Source organism: Poecilia mexicana, unplaced genomic scaffold (assembly GCF_051168715.1).
Source record: "Poecilia mexicana isolate PSO_F unplaced genomic scaffold, ASM5116871v1 scaffold_12, whole genome shotgun sequence".
NCBI classification, from domain to species: domain Eukaryota; kingdom Metazoa; phylum Chordata; class Actinopteri; order Cyprinodontiformes; family Poeciliidae; genus Poecilia; species Poecilia mexicana.
This window is the reverse complement of record NW_028263381.1, coordinates 13,390,720-13,406,765: the sequence shown is the minus strand read 5'-3', so window position 1 is coordinate 13,406,765 and position 16,046 is coordinate 13,390,720. Positions and strand designations below refer to the sequence as shown.

At 38.7% G+C, this 16,046-nt stretch overlaps 2 protein-coding genes across 4 annotated transcripts in view; both read right to left on the bottom strand.

The window, feature by feature from the left end:
- unc5cb (unc-5 netrin receptor Cb) overlaps positions 1-16,046 on the bottom strand; it is a 179,847-nt gene that overhangs the window by 138,886 nt on the left and 24,915 nt on the right. The window contains exon 1 of one of the 3 annotated variants that reach the window (XM_088010948.1): positions 5,093-6,200. The exons of the other annotated variants lie outside the window; for them this stretch is intronic. Within the exon in view, the coding sequence (XP_087867074.1) occupies positions 5,093-5,210 (118 nt within the window). The 5' untranslated portion in view covers positions 5,211-6,200. Of the gene's footprint in view, positions 1-5,092; positions 6,201-16,046 lie in introns of those variants that run through there. 3 annotated transcript variants of the gene reach the window in all.
- Positions 12,221-15,737, bottom strand: LOC148155997 (uncharacterized). Its single transcript, XM_088010944.1, has 4 exons — positions 14,191-15,737; positions 13,820-13,966; positions 13,474-13,575; positions 12,221-12,714 (listed from the first exon to the last, which is right to left on the bottom strand). The coding sequence occupies exons 1-4, from the start codon at positions 15,241-15,243 to the stop codon at positions 12,409-12,411; spliced, it is 1,608 nt and encodes a 535-aa protein (XP_087867070.1). The 5' UTR covers positions 15,244-15,737; the 3' UTR covers positions 12,221-12,408.

Below are 16,046 nucleotides of genomic sequence, written 5' to 3'. Positions count from 1 at the left end.
TCACCTGTATGTGGCTGTGCTGGCAAAGACACGTGGCTGATTTCCAATTAGGGACAGAAAAATGTAGGTGGACGTTAGTGGTTGAACACCAGGGGAGAGGCCAGGATGCCAAATTAAAGGGCAGAAGTGGAGTGTGTACTTATCCTCACTCATGATGTGCTCTGTCAGCCCTGCTGCTTATAATGGCATGAGAAGGGCCACTTAACTCGTAATCACTTCTCTCTCCCCCTTTGGCTTTGTCCTCCTCTCCCTCACCCCCACCAACCCCAGATTTTCTGACTGCTGGCTCCGATCTCTAATCATGAACGAACAGAGGATCTAGAGCAGGAACAGTGGTCCACCTCCCCCCCCCCCGCCACCCCCCACACCTCTCTCCTTCCCTACAATCCCATAATCAGAGGGCTCCTGGATACCAAGAGGCAATGCAAGGCTTTGAATGAGAAATGGGTGCACCTCTAATGCATCATCTCAACTTTGAAGAGCCATTTTGCAGCAAAGGCAAAAATCACAGGTAGGGAATCAGCTCGCCGCCGCCACCACCATCATTATTGTTAGGATCATTATCTCCCATCTCACTGAGTAGTGTAACTGAAAGTGGGACCTTTTAAACAATTATTTTCATTTCCTTTCCATAGACGAAAAGGCAAAACTTGCCACAATATGTCAAGGTAATTTCTGCCCTGTGGTGCACTTTGACATTCCGCACCCGACGCAAACACACACACACACACACACACACGCGCACGCATGCACGCTTTCACACAGTCCAGAAGTAATATGCGTTGTCAAGGCACACAGGTCAGCCGTTCTGGCACAGGCCTACCTGTCAAGCGCTGCTACTTGTGCAGAGCTCTGCTAATGGACTGCTAATAGAAGTGAATGTTGCACTGTGAAGCTCCCCTGTAGTTGAGAGTGTCACACAGGGTGATTAATGACACTCTCCTCCCCTCTTCTGTCCGACTGCTTTCACCCTTCCCTCTCCCTGCCTCTGCCAACAACAGCTCCCCCTTCTCTTCATTGCTCACCTTTCTGTCCTTTACCTGCGTCCTTACAATCTCCTTCATCTCACCCATTTTGTTTTTCAAGTACTGCTCTGGAAGGAACAAGAGTTTTCTGATTTTCTATTATACCCTCCACTAGTCAGGTTTTGCTGGCTTCTAGGCATCGCCGCATGAGAGGAGCAAATAAAAAAAAAAGTGGCAGAAACATGGAAGAGCAACATTTAAAAAGAAGTTGTTTGACTTACTGGACTGGATGGAGGAGTCTTCTTTTTTCTCCATATTTTAACGTGGTTACTAGATTGTTCCACCAGGAAGAATTTTATAGTTTTTCCAAATGCTGTAAATTGTGAAATGTCATTAAATATGCACTGAAAAAGAAATTGAATGTTGATTTGATTCGGTGGTATTATGTACAATCCACACACATAGCAAGTTACTAAGTTACCTGTACTTATAGCAAGACTGTATATCAAACAGGACTCCACCTTCAGTGCGTCCTCACAGAAATGCTTCTCATCAAGCTGTTGACACCCATTCTTTGGGTTGTTTGCTGTGAGAAGTAGTTTGGATGATGGGGTCAGCAGACCCACAGTTCCACTAGGTGTTTGCAAATTGCTGCTGCTAGTCTGGAGGAGCTGAGCGGGCAGAGGTGAGGCAGCAGTTCGGCTTGGGACTGCAGCTCAGAGGAGGAGCTTTGTGTAAATGGATGGTGCTTTGTGAGAGCTAATATCTTCAGTATTAGTAAGATGTCAGTAAAACACAGAAATACTTTAAATGCAATGATTAAACTGCAGGAAACTAAAGATAAGGAGCAAAAGTGTTCAAAGTGATGCAGATAGGTCATGTTTTCTTGTTAATGCTAATTCCTTTGGTTTTTGAGGGTCATGCAGCCTAGTCGGTTATATTAGGATGTGTTCAAAAAGTATTTAAAGCCACAATTTAGTATTTAATTCAAAACTGAACTGTGAAAGTGAAAGCTGTGAAAAGAAGCAAAATAAGGGGAGACAGAAAACAATGTTGCCGTGATACAAGTGAAAAAGAAAAATTGCTCAGACGAACGTTAAAAGGAACAAAACTGAATTTTTCAGCAAATAGTACAACAGTGAACCTCGCAGCAGGGCCAACTGTAAACATGGCAGCCACAGTATCCCGCCTCCACCAGCCAACCACAAGGTATCCTCACCCACAGGAGGAGCGAAGAACTGTTCCCGGCCCTAAAATAGCACACGTCTATATTTTTTGCTTTCATAACAATAGTACATGACATCAAGTGGTGCAGGGAAGCAAGCTCAGCAGCCACTTTTCACAGTAATTATCGCTCGCTACCACGCTCCATCTGTGGCTTAGCTAGCAACCAGCATGTAGCTCTGCCCCGTTGAAGCCAAACTGTGCAGACAATCTTTCCCCAGCTCCCTTCTATAACGTGCGCGCGCTGCAAACCTAATCTCTCTTTACATCAGTTACATTAAATTCTTCAGTTACGTTTAATTTATTGAATTTAAAGCTGTCATTTCGGTCAGCTCACGGGGGGGAAATTTATAACTCCTGCTCCTTACACACAATGTGCTTCTTGTGCATACGCTCGGCTTAAAAAATGACCCAGATGATTGTAATGTTAGTAGACCAAAGGGAGCTAGTTTGTCAGGCCCCAGGGAAGCCTGTTAGAATAATAATAATAATGAAAATACCATTCCCTTTCACTCCATGCAGCAACCCGGGTTGTTCGGAACAGGATTGTCATCTGCGGTAAACAGCAAAGCCTCACAGCACACCGACTCATGATGGTTTATAATCCATATATGTATCAAATATCCTTTAACTTTCCCCTCTATAAAGAATCCTCAGAGGACACATCTTCAGGAAGCAGAGAGCAGCAGGGTGTGAGAGAAGCAGGAAGGCACAAGAGCAGCCGTATGGAAAAACCGAACTAATCCCCAGGATGGCCCTCAGCACCTCTGTACCCAGTGGCTAACGCAGAGACGAACTACATAAATGTCAACCTTAAGGTCAGGCATGAAAATAAAGAGAAATCAAGTATGAAAACACTTCAGATAAGTTTTTCTTTGTCTAATGAAACACGGTTTTCAGAACTGTGATTTTATGTTGAGTTTAAAAAAAAAAACTACTTGAAACCCATCAGATACTCCTTGTAACTCGCAGTTCTGTTGCCCAACAGTTCTTAACCAAGCTACTGTCACAAAGCTCTTCACAGAAATCTGTCTCAACTTCAATCTTTTGGAGAGGCTTCAACCAAGTAAAGAGCACTCAGATTATTGGATTGAGTTAGATCCCTCAAAGAAAATTTAAAAATGAAACAAATACAAGTGCACAGAAGCAGAAGATGTGTTCTGATAACCCGCAAACAAGCCTTTCAGGAACAGAACTGTGTTGCGAGTAAGCGTCTGTAAGCGAGCCACTTTAATCACCAGTAGTTTCACACTGAAGAAGCATCTCTCAAGCGATTTGGAAATGTGTACAGCTCATCAGGGCCCCAAAATAGCTAAGCCCATTAATTAAGCTCAAACAATGTTCTCCTGCTCTATCGACTTCTTAATGGACAGAGAGGAACCTTGTTCGTATTCCCATCCAGTCAATGACACAGAGCTCTCCGGGGTTTTGGAAAGGGTATTATGTCATCTCGCCCTGCCCTTCAGAAGCTGCGTCTGGCCTGTATTTTGTTCTTCCTCGTCCTTTTTTTTCCAACCCCCGTTTTGCTCATTAACAATGTAGGAGTGAGCTGACAATCCAGAGGAGCTAGATAAGGTTGCTCACAGACCCTAATCCTTGCCACACGATAAGTGCTTGAGCCGCCAGTATAACCTTGCATGGCTCTCGAAGACCGTAGACATTTAATACGGTAAAATACCCATATACAGTTGAGAGACCACCTGGCTTTATTCAAGGCCGGTACTTAAACATGCACAGACACATAATGAACAATTAAGCGTCAAACAGATGCTCTCTTCTCACAGCCCTTTGACAGGTAATTTCATCCACAAGAGGATTAAGTAAATACCTTCAAGTGTTTTAGCTTTAGCTTTGTTCTGTAACTGACAGCTACTACAGTTTGCCGAAAACATCAATGGAAAGTGACGAAAAAGGAAAATGTTTTCTACCAAAAGTGGTGGGAAACTATTGAGTTTTAAAAGATGCTTGATGTAATCATGGTTGCAATTTTAAAATAATGAGTTGCATCCATAAACATATAAATTTAAGTAAAAAATGTGCAATTATTTATACGTTTTTTGCTTAAAACGTATGTATAAAGTCCCACATTTGTTTGCTGAAAGTATAAAAAGATAGAAGATTTATCAGATTTTCTACTTTTGACCTACATACCACTTATAAGAGCTGATTGAGTTAAAGTTGGTTCATATCTCCGATACACCAGGCTTTACATGCCTCATACTGACTCTGTTGATTCAAATCTTTTTTTTTCCAGACAATTAAAAAAAACGAGGGAAAATATAAACAGTATTTTAATTTTAAGAGGGAGTCCTTTTAAGTTGTACTGAATTACAAGTCAACACAATGTATTCAGCAAAGTATACTAAACTTTGTCTATTTTATTTTATAACTATTTCAAAGCAGCTTGGTCTATTGCTTTATAAAAAAGGAGGATGGTGTTTTTATTTTTGATAAATTAAAAAATACATTAATTTATTATTTTAAAAAATGTATAATAATAATAATTATTATTATTATTGTTATTATTATTATTATTAGTTTCTTACTCACCAAAGCAACTCTAAGGAAAATCATCCAATTCAAATCTTTGACCGATCCACCGGCATAACACGTATTAATACAGTTCGGATCCAGGAAACGTGAATTACACATTCTATATACATTGACCCTAAATGACTTAGTATTCAGTAGACATTCATCTGCCAGGTAGATTAGAGACTGACTTTATTACTCTGTCCCAAAAGTTGCGTACACGACTTAAAATATTGCTACTTAAACTTTGGGGGTGTTTGTGTTTTTTTTTGTTTTGTTTTTTTCCCCCGACCACTACAGCCACTCCGGAGCTAAAAGCGTGCGTGAAACTTTGACCAGTCGTAAAGTCCGCACTTAGCATTAAAGTTTACCTTGAGCAAATCCTACATCCAGCAGGAGAAGGAGCAGAAGCCAGGGTACGGACGGCATCTCCGGGGGGAATCTCGTCACTCTTCCCCTTCCTCTGTCAGTCTGTGCGCCGCAGCCCATGATAAGGAGTCAAACTGCGCTCTGAGGCAAGTCCGAGTCTCTGAGTAAATGTATCTCCAACACGCTTTATCCTCCCTCTGCGCGCCGCTTTCCCGTCCAGGTATCAACCTCCACAACCAAGAGCGCACAGCGTGGCTCCGCAGAAGATATCTCCAGCGCACTGATTGTTTGCCTTTTCCTCACAAACATGTGACAGTTTATAGGATAAGATGTGGGCGCATCGTCCTCCGTCAGAGGCGAGGATGTTGCGTTAAAACCTGACTCCGTTTGATTTTCCTCTCAAAGGTTCACCAGATTTGCTCTGATGTGTGGATCGATGCCTTGAAGGTGAATTCATGCTCCCTCGCCAAATCAAAGTCCAACACACGGAGAGTCCCGCTCAGCCGAACCTTTTTTCAGCGTGTGCGTCTCACTGGCGGGACTGAACCCGGGGAAGGAGCCGTCTCTGCGGACTACCTTGCTCCTTCAGCCAATCCAAGTACTCCGGCGTGTGGCGGCGCTGTATCAAAACCTGGCCCGGACAGCAGCCAGCGAGGAATGGAAGCTGTTTATTAAATGCACGGCGAATACAAGTTCGGGATTTAGAGGAAACAGTCAATCAAAAGTTTGACATAAGAAGAAAATGTGGTCTTCCCTGCAACTCTGTCTCAACGAATATGAGAATACGAGAGACGGAGTTGTCTCTGCCTCAAGTTATCTGCAATCTGCTTAAAATAATTTATCATACATTTTGAATATTACAGACCACCAATTATAAAAAGACTTATAATGTAAAAAAAAAAAAAAGTGACCCCATCACATGCACTTACTTTGTCACACATGTATAAAATATTTTTGTCTGGGCTCCTTTTGCATGACTTGCTATATTAGTGTGAAACAGCATTGAATTAGTCACCCTGTCACCCTGCTGAGTGACAGTCAGGGTGTTAATAAAGGTAGCTTTATTAACACCCTTCAGTTCATCTGCAGTGTTGAGTCTGTTTTTTCCTATTTTCCTCTTGACATAAATTCATTATGAGGGTTTAGGTCAGAAGAGTTTGCTGGCCAATAAGTCACAGTGATATGATGGTTATTTTATGAGCAGGTCTAAACTCCTGCTGGAAAATTAAATGAGAGTCTCTATAAGACTCGTCAGCAGAGGGAAGCACAAAATGCTCCTGGTAGATGGCTGCGCTGACTTTGGAGTTGATAAAACAAGATAAACCAACACCCACAGATGACATGGTTCCTCAAATGTGGGAACTTCATCCTGGACTTCAAACTTGGATTCTGTGCCTCCACTTTCTTAAGACTCTGAGACTTTCTTCATAAACAACCTGTTCCTCAAGACGCCTGCGAGGTGCATTCCCCACAGCAGCCCTTTTCAAAGCTGTAGTTATCCACGTTGCTTATGCATCTTTTTCAAATGCACTTTTTCCTTCGGCTAAACTTTCTATTAATATGCTGTGAAAAAACAGCTTTTTTTGCTAACTTTTTTTATTGATTTTAATTAGCTAAATGAATGCTTAAATTACACACACTTATATTATGAATTGAATCCAGGTCCCCTTACCATAAATTATACATTTAGTGTAAGTTTTATGACTGACAAATTCAACTACGATTATTGACAAACTTTGTTCCAGGTGAACAAAACATTTGGGGCCTTTAGAAATTGTAATTAATTGAGCAAAAAAAAAAAAAAAAAAAAAAATGGAACCTGCCAGATAAATGTGAGTAAAACCAGTCTGGTGATGTTTCTTTAATCACATAATGTCCTCAGGCCTATGTAAAAAAAATATATATATATAAAAAATCTTGTGAATCTGTTCTGGACAAGGACTTCTGCCGTGAGCAGCTACAGGGTGAGAAGACAAAAATGTCCCATTAACTCCTGCATACTGATTTATGGACAAAGGTGCCAGTACAGTAGGGCTACTAAGGTATTGTCTCATCATTGTAGTGCAGCTGAAATATAAAGTAGAAAAAATGAAAAGTATATTTTATCCAGTGCATTACTCTATATAAAACCTGATTTATATTTCCAATGTATTGCAAACAGATGCTTCTGATGCCACCTTTCATTGGAAAAATAAATCATCACAAATTCTGTTCGAACACTGCATATCGGATAGGCCCTTGCACTGTCCCTTGTTGTAAACAAATTAACTTAACTTGTTATTTAAGAGTACTAATTGCTTGTCATTAGATATATAAGGAGCTCAGCCTAACAGACATACATCCACACAGAAATTCAGAGGAAAGAAAAACTGCTTGAAATAGGGCTTTTTTTCTTTTCAGGGAGAAATTTGTCTCAGCTTTCCGATGGAAGGCTGATGGGTTATTACATATGCATGACAGAGGTCTGAGTAATGTCCCCGACACTTCGTGATTAATGTGAAACATGAACTCCAGCACCATATCTGCACCGATATGAAACTTTTAAAATATGAATCTAATTTTAGGATTCCCCTCCCTTCCCCCCCCCCACCACAGTCTCTAATGCATGGTGATGTCAGCAGGCTGCTGACATCTCTGTGGCATTTCAATTTTGGGTAGCATACGCAGGAAATTATTGATTCTCGATTCAGACCTTCCTAATATACAAAGATGTTAATGTATATTGTTAATGCTTGTTTACAAAAATCAAAATAAGTCATAGCAATAAATTAATCGCAAATAAATCATAAGAATTTTTTTTTTGTTTTTTTGTCGACATCTTTTGAGAAGTGGGACATGTCTGCTTTCAAACAAGCAGTACATTTTTAGTTAAGTGCATAAAAGGTTTCAAGGTATAAAAACTGGTCATATGACATTGAGTGCCAAAAGTGCTTCTGGATCAACCATAGACTGCACAAAGCAAGGTTAGAAAAGGCAGACTAAAATAGAAAGGGTCACTAGCTGCTGTTCTAAAGCTCATCTGTGTAGCACCAAATATATTTCATCTATATGGCACTTTCCAAAGCAAAGCATAAAAATGTTTATTATATACATATTATATAAAGTATATATCAACACTGATACATATGCTAATATCAACTCATATTAACATTTCTTCATCATAAGTCAAAATAGTTAAATATTTTTACATATTCTAGCCCAAACAGTCCCATATAGGGATTTTTCCTTTTTTTTTTTTTTTTTTAAGAGAGAAAAAAGAGATAATCACACATCAGGATATCAATAGTCAAAGAACAGAAAACAAACAAACAAAAAAAAAAGTTACCCAACTGTGGAACACCGTACATGACAAAACCAATAAATAATAATACACTTTGGGAATTGTTTTCTTTTAGCATAGCCTTTTTATGTATATCTAAAGTAAAGAAGACAAAGTTTGAGATCAAAAGATGATTGTGTGATGCTTGGTTCTTGGATTACACAGTTCCCTCATGCAGTGCAGCTGCCTTACCTGTTGTAGTTTCACAACAGAAGTACTTGTTTATTTTAGGTTATCAGTCTTAACTTGGCTTCTTTGCCCATGTATATTCAACACATTATCCCAATTTTCCTCAGTCTTTTAGTTGTGCTCCCCTCACAGCTGACATTCACTCTGCTGAATAACTCACCTGTTAACCATTCCAGTAATCATCCACCCCCTGTGTACCACCTGTCCCAGCTTGCCAACTTTAGATGATAAAAGCTCGGGCTATCACTGGACCAGCTCTAGGATTTTCCTGCTGGAGCAGAATGTGGCAAATGGTACAAAAAGATAGAGCTTGAGCATCAACTATTTATTGAATGAACGGACAGTTTGGACAAGTAACTGGGATACAGCAATGACAGATAGATCTAAAGTGCAGAGATTGTCTTTTTCATAAAAGCTAAAAACAAAATGAAATACCCTTACAGAATACAAGTCAGTTTGGGTGGTATTAATCAGTATTGGAAACCGTTGTCTCAGTTCCTCTCCTCCCTCCAGGTTATGGTGAGATCCAACCTAATCATAATTTGTCCTACCAGATGGTAGCTACCACAGCTCTCAGTCCATCCAGGGATGATCAGAGTCTCCAAGCATGATGAACTCATGTATCCTGGTAGGGGTGGAGGGGGTTTCCATCACTTACAATTCTTAGCTTAGGGTTTGTCTACAGACAATACAATGCGAAACTAAAAAATCACTGCTTGCTGCTGGAAAGCATTCACAGCACTCCACTTTCTACACTTTTTGCTATGCGACAGCCTCGTTCCAAATTGTATTAAATTGTTCTCTTTCCTCAAAATTCTACACACAAATACCCCATCGTGACAATGTGGGAAACCTTTTGGGAGTGTTTTGAAAATTTCAGTCACAGAAATGTACAGTCAATGGACAGATCATAAAGAAACAAAGTTAATAGTAGATGTAAATGTTGTGTTTAGCTAGTGTTCTTCATATACTGCCTTCTAAACAAGCCTCCAGGTGAGGATGAGATTTACTCCATGAAGGATTTTTTTTTTTTTAACGACTTCACTGTGCGTCTCTAAACGTTCAGTATTTAATGGAGTTTTTGCTACAGAATTTGTTAATCAAAGAAAGATTCAGAAATTCGATTAGAGAGTGTCAAAGGGTCCTGCATACCGCACACAAGGTTATTGCATTTAGTGAAGACCAAAGACTGTTAATGTATTTCTTAGAGTCTTTTGGAAGAGTTTTGCTTTCCCTGCCCCATCATACCGTGTAGTCTAGTAGGTTGCTGTCGAAAATAATTAAAAATAATCGTTTGCTTTATGTTAAGAATGTATTCAACGGCTGAAACATTGACATCATGGATACATCTTGCAGAAGTGTTCGTGCTGCTGGAGCTTTCTACTTGTTGTCAAATTACAACCACAGACGTCAACGAGTTTCATTGGGATTTAATGTGAGAGACCAAAGCAGAGTCGTGAATTTATGATCCTTCAATTGATACAGTGAATTTATGATGTGTGCTACAAATGGAGTTGCGCATCTCTCCATGTCTTCCAAAGTTACGAGTTTCTTTGCAGCTTCTCATATTAATGCTCCTGTTTCATGAAAGAGAATGGCCGTCTTTTGATACGTTTGCAGCTCTGCCAACTCTGTCGGTATTCAGGTGATTGACGGAATGATCCTGTGTGATCAAAAGTTAACTCTTCATTAAACTTCACCAAAACGTAATGAGTCTTAGGTGTTTAACAGTCTCCATAAATGTATTTATTTAAATAACATTGACTGATCAAACTTCTGAGATCTTCACAGAACAGCTGATTCCATATTTCTGCAAGGAGCTCAGACATCCAGAAGGAGGTCAAACAATGACAGCAGCTCCCAGTGTATAGAAGTAGCCAGGTGGGTACAGCATTGCGGTACGTACACCTAACCAGGAGAGACCTAGATTCAGAACTAATTTACACCAGAGAGTCTGCCAGATGAAACGTCTGACTTATAGGTATATGTTGTTCTGGAGTAAAAATACATATCTATAGTCCTTCAATTGATGCAGTAAACATGAACAGGGAGGTTTTTTATCCATTGCACAAAGTTCTGACAATGTTCTCTTCCTGTTGATTCAGCACAGCTCGTCTTACTGCTTTTATCCTGCAGCACATTTAAATCGGTTCAAAAGATAGTTTTTATAGTAGAATGTGAGCAATAAAAGGAAAATGGATGTGTTAGATCAGTTTCCTTAAAGACAAACGCAATGCATGCCAATGAAACGCCATGCTGCAGCTCTACACTGAGAAAAATTTGACCAATGGTTACTTAAAAAAATTGTGGCAACAAAGTGACACGTAATATAATTGAATAGAATTTAAGTTCTACAATTTTGATTAAAAAGTATTGAATATGTTAACTTAACTTAACTTAAAAAAATGAAGTACATCTTAATAAAAGCAACAGCTGAAATGTGTTTGATTTATTAATATCAATGCAAATGATCATTTATATTGCCCAAAAATATTTAGTAAATCCAAGTCAATTTTACAAGAAAAACTAATTTTTATTTACTAAGTTTCTGAGCAAAAATGATGTAGATTTATTAAATATCTGGGGGAAATTTAATCATATTTACTAATAATCTAGGTGAAATTAACTTATATTTATTAATTAAATGGGTGAAATTGATTTACATTTACTAAACATCAACATAAAAATTATTTGGATTAAGTAAATAATACAAATAATATCAACTCATATTGTAGCACATTATTGGTTAATTCAACACATTAAAACTGTTGTTCTTATTAATCTGTAGCTAAAATAATTGATCAATTTTAAGTTTTTATTTGTATCATAGCACTTTAAATCTATTCAATAATATTGAATGTCACTTTGTTGCCATAATTTTTCTGTGTCTAATTTACACAATATCCTGACCAAACTTGAGTGGCATCAAAAAATAACAAATTACAATGCATAAAACAGCAGCAGCATTTATTTGTGCAATTTTATAAAACGTGTTTATCCAGCACCAACTAGTGCAAAATTCCTAAATACAACAATAAAACAGAGAAGGGGCAATATATATCAGTATCAAGTCAAAAACATAGTGCCACTCTGCTCAAAGTATAGTTAACATGATTTTTTAGAACCATCACATCAACATCAACGTGGACTCAGTTAAACTTGCTTCAACAATTTATCAATCACATAAGAGTTCACTTTATGTTTACTTTTGTGCTCTGCATGTTTAAGGCATGCAGAGCACAAAACAAGTATGCACATAAAACTTACCTGGGGAAAACACATGACGAGATGTGAGAGTTGGGCGAGACTTTTGAGGCATAAAAACTTCCATTTACTTTTTTTGTATGTTTATGCTACATCTTGTCACTGTGTTGGGGCCCTTGGCTCCGTGACACTTACTTTCCTTTTCGAAAAATAAGTTGAAAGACAGAACTGGAAAAAAACATATTAAATAAAGTGCAAATGAAACACAACAAAGTTTTCCAGCCTGCAGATCATCACCCTTCAGTGGTGAAGCCTGCATGGACTCTCCAAAAAGGCAATAGTGGATGCTCTATGCTGTATAAGGGTTCATGTGACAGACCTGAACAGATCCAAGCCATATAACAGGCACATATGAGAACAAGGGGTCAGTCCTTAGAAAGGGTGGTTAACTGTAATGTACTGCAAGAAAAAATACACATGCAGAAATCCACTGAACTGAAAATGACCCTAATTTTAACTAACTTCACCGAGCATTTCACAAAGTTTTGCGTGTTGGTTTTGACAGTGACTTGTCTATTCCCTTTTGTTTAGCAAGGGTCCGTTTTCTTAAGCCAGTAGTTTATTCTTGAGGCTGTTCACTTTTGGGGAGAGCTTTGAACTATCCAGCCCGAGGAGAAGTTTCTGAAACACTTCAAACGTGTATCTGAGCTCCTTTGGATAGGCGAGATTCACAGCATACGCCAACCCAACAAGCAGGGAGCAAGCCCTTGGAAAGTTACCCAGAGCAGTTAGAATTTTCATGCCGTCCACCACGATACCGATGTCTGGATCCTCTGACGTGTTAGCTTTGATGTTGTAGATCTTCAGGCTTTGAACAGCAAGGTCCTGTGACACACTGTCTTCATCAGCATCCTGTAATAGCAAGAACATTGTGCATATCAGACAGTGCAGCCAAAGGAGAAGGTTCCATTTCCCAAATTGCTTGCAACTGTTTGGACAAGAAAATCTGGAGTTTGTCAGCCGTTGCTTGTAATGCACTCTATTTATGTCAGTGTTTTAGACAAATCTGAGATAACAAAAAAAAACACACATAATTTAAAAAGGAAAAATATATATATAAATCAATCATAATAATATATTATATTATAATCAATTATGCAATGAGGAGCTGAACAGTTACAAATATTTCTAAATGAAGTTTCTGAAATTAAATCAATCCATTACACTATTATTTCTTCCTGGCACTGTCTTGATTAATATCTTATTCTGCGTTGCCTCAGTCTTTCTGTAAAAATGTCTTTGTATTCACAAAGCAGCGTCTTGGCCTTCATTTCTTAGCTCACTTTTAGGGACAAATTGCCAAGACTTAAAAAAAAAAAGTTATGGTTAGGTAAAGCATTCTTAGGGAAAAAATTACATAAATTACTGACAAGTTTTAAATTATGCCAGTTGGTGAAATCAAATTGAGATAGCATTCTGCACTAGCATTTAAAAATTACTTAACGGAAAATAAGAATTTAAACACACTTAACAGAGGACAATGACATACCTTGCCAAGAACTACTGGGAGAAATACAGTTATGACTATTTTGTGATTTGACTTTCCAACAAATAAGTACAAGAGATGAGAGAAATCACCTACTTTATATTTTAACATCTAATTCAACTTACATCGTACTCTTTTAAGAGTTCATCTGTAGATTCCCCAAGGTACATCATCAAACATCGAATGATAACATCTCTGGTCATGTTGATGTCAGGATTGCTTGGAGTCTGAAACGAAAAAAAGAAACACCAGGTGGTTTATATTACTGTTAATATTGAGTTCCTGCGCCGTCTTGGGGACCAGTGCAATAAAACACTACTCATACAAATTCTCATGCGATTATTACATATTCCATTTATAAAGACAATCACAGGCTAACCTCCAATAAATTTAAGTAATGATATTCCAGAAGTTTAAACACAAAACTTTGAGAATAAAATATTAGCAACGATAATGCTCAATGAAAGATACCTTGAGTAGGATAGCCTGCAATCTCAACCCCATGCTTCCGCCCTTCGAGTGGAAGAGGTTCAGAAGTCGAGGAGTATATTCATCCAGTTTGGACATGAACTTTGATTCAAGATGCACCATTGTGATTCTGTGAAACTCATCCTGGATCTGAAAGACAAATCATGAAACCAGTTTTAAAGCATCAAATATTACAAACATACATACTGTTCTTACGACATTTTTCAAAAGCAAGAAGATGGATCAAATTTGATCTATAAAAAAGATGACAGTAACGCAACACATTTTGTATCAAATTGCTAAGTGCAGAATCACAAATGCAATCCTTCACATTGACTAGGAATATTTCTGATTGGCATGCACTTAGAACTCACGTGAGATGTCTCAAATAGAGCGGGCCATCTGGCTTTGATGTCCTCTATACTGGGTGATTGGTTGATTATTTCGTTTCTTCTGTGTGCAAATGTTTTGGCCATTTTTTCTTTTATCAATGCGTTGTTGTTCTTTTTCTTTACTTCAGTAAGCAACAGAATTCTCTCTTGTTCTTGACTTTCTTCATCCTCTCCAGCCGGGTAAGGAGGAAGGAAGTTTATCTCTGCTTTTCGAGGCTTTTTAACATTCTTTGCAGACTTCTTGTCCGCCGGGGTCTTGCGTTTTAGTGCATTGCATAACACCTCAGGAACACCGTAGCCTCTGAGTTTGGTGCGATAATTTGACATCTTGTATTTAAGGCTTTGCTGCCAGCCATAGTAACCTGCAAAGGAACCGGGTTCCTTGAGACAAGGATATTTATTGACAAGTGCCTCAGCAACATCACTTATCTGTGAACCTGATGGATAGGCTGTATAAGTATATACAGTTTCAGCCAGTTTCTCAAGTATGTCTGCCTTGATCTTAGAGGTAGTGAGAAGTGTTCCATTCTTCTTGTAGTCCTCATTGCCTCTTTCAAGATACATCTCAGTTTCGTATGCAAACTGCGGAATGGGGAACTGCTTTGGCCATGGCTGACAGCGTTCTGTGGTACTGCGCCCAGACAGGATAATGGTGTCCTGTGAAGAAGATGTTCCAGCAGATGACTCTGCATTTGATGCAGTTGACTCTTCAAACGATGCAGAGTCACAGTCAGTGGACTGTTGAACAGAGGAACTGTCCAAACTTTCATGAGCTGCATACAAGTTCAGAAGAATAGGAGAAGTGTGAACAACCTTTATGGTGCCTTTGTGTTGGATAAGATCACTGTTGTGAAGAGTAAAATAATCTTCAAATTCCAAGTCAAAATACTGAAGACTGAACTCAGTAGAAATCCCAAAGGTCTCCTTCACAATATTATGCAGCTCCTCCACAGTGGGCGGGATTCCTGATGGAAGGACCAACTTCTCAATTCGGTCGTCAATTATTACTCTGAGTTTTTCCTCCATCTCTGCCATCCTGACTAGAATAGACAAAAGTTAAAGATATTCTTATAAAGTACATAAAAAAAAACCTATATAAAACATTTTATAAATAAAATCTGTACTTATTTAAGTGCAACACCACACTTATAATCAGAACATTAAATGTGTGTGCCATAATTATGATTCTTAAATTGCAAAAATGTCAACAAAAAAGGATACTGTTGTTATGTTTCCAGAAAAAATGTGTTTAAAAACAGATGTTATGAGATGTAAAGGTTAATATAATTTACCAAAATTACCTAAAACAAAGTACAGATGTGACGTTTGAGTGTGACCAAGCGTTTTCCTCCCACACTGTATGCAGCCAAGGGGTACACATCACCAAGTTTCTGCTGCTCAACAAGAGCCATTTTGCCAGTGTTCTCAAGTTGAAAAGATCTAAGATGCTCTTCATACCATGCATCTAGTAACTTTACAATAAAATGTGCACGGTTGTTCAAAATGGCTATCTGAATAATCTCAGCAAAGTCAGGAAGTCCCCCAGTAGAGCCATACGGTAAGATCATCCCAACAGTGTACTTTGTTCCATAGCAGGTGACAGTGTTAGCAAACTGCACGGAAGACAGAAGCGGTGATGTTTCTCTTAAAGCTTCCTGTATGTCTGAATGCAGTACATCTAAAGGCACCACAGATATTTTTGTGACACACAATGGCTGTTTTCCACCATCTGTATGTAAATGGCATGCCATCATCATCTGATGTTTTGTAGCAAGGGTCACCAATATATTTTTGAAGTTCTTTGTGTGCCTCACAACTTGCTTGAAAAAGCTGTGTTT

Bases quoted from the DNA above. Each gene is read 5' to 3' on its own strand.
- LOC148155997 (XM_088010944.1), bottom strand. From the start codon at position 15,243: ATGGCAGAGATGGAGGAAAAACTCAGAGTAATAATTGACGACCGAATT. The intron at 13,967-14,190 runs GTGAGTTCTAAG...TTTGTCTTTCAG, and splicing joins CTCTATTTGAGACATCTCAC to ATCCAGGATGAGTTTCACAG. The intron at 12,715-13,473 runs GTAAGTTGAATT...TTGCTATTACAG, and splicing joins AACTCTTAAAAGAGTACGAT to GATGCTGATGAAGACAGTGT.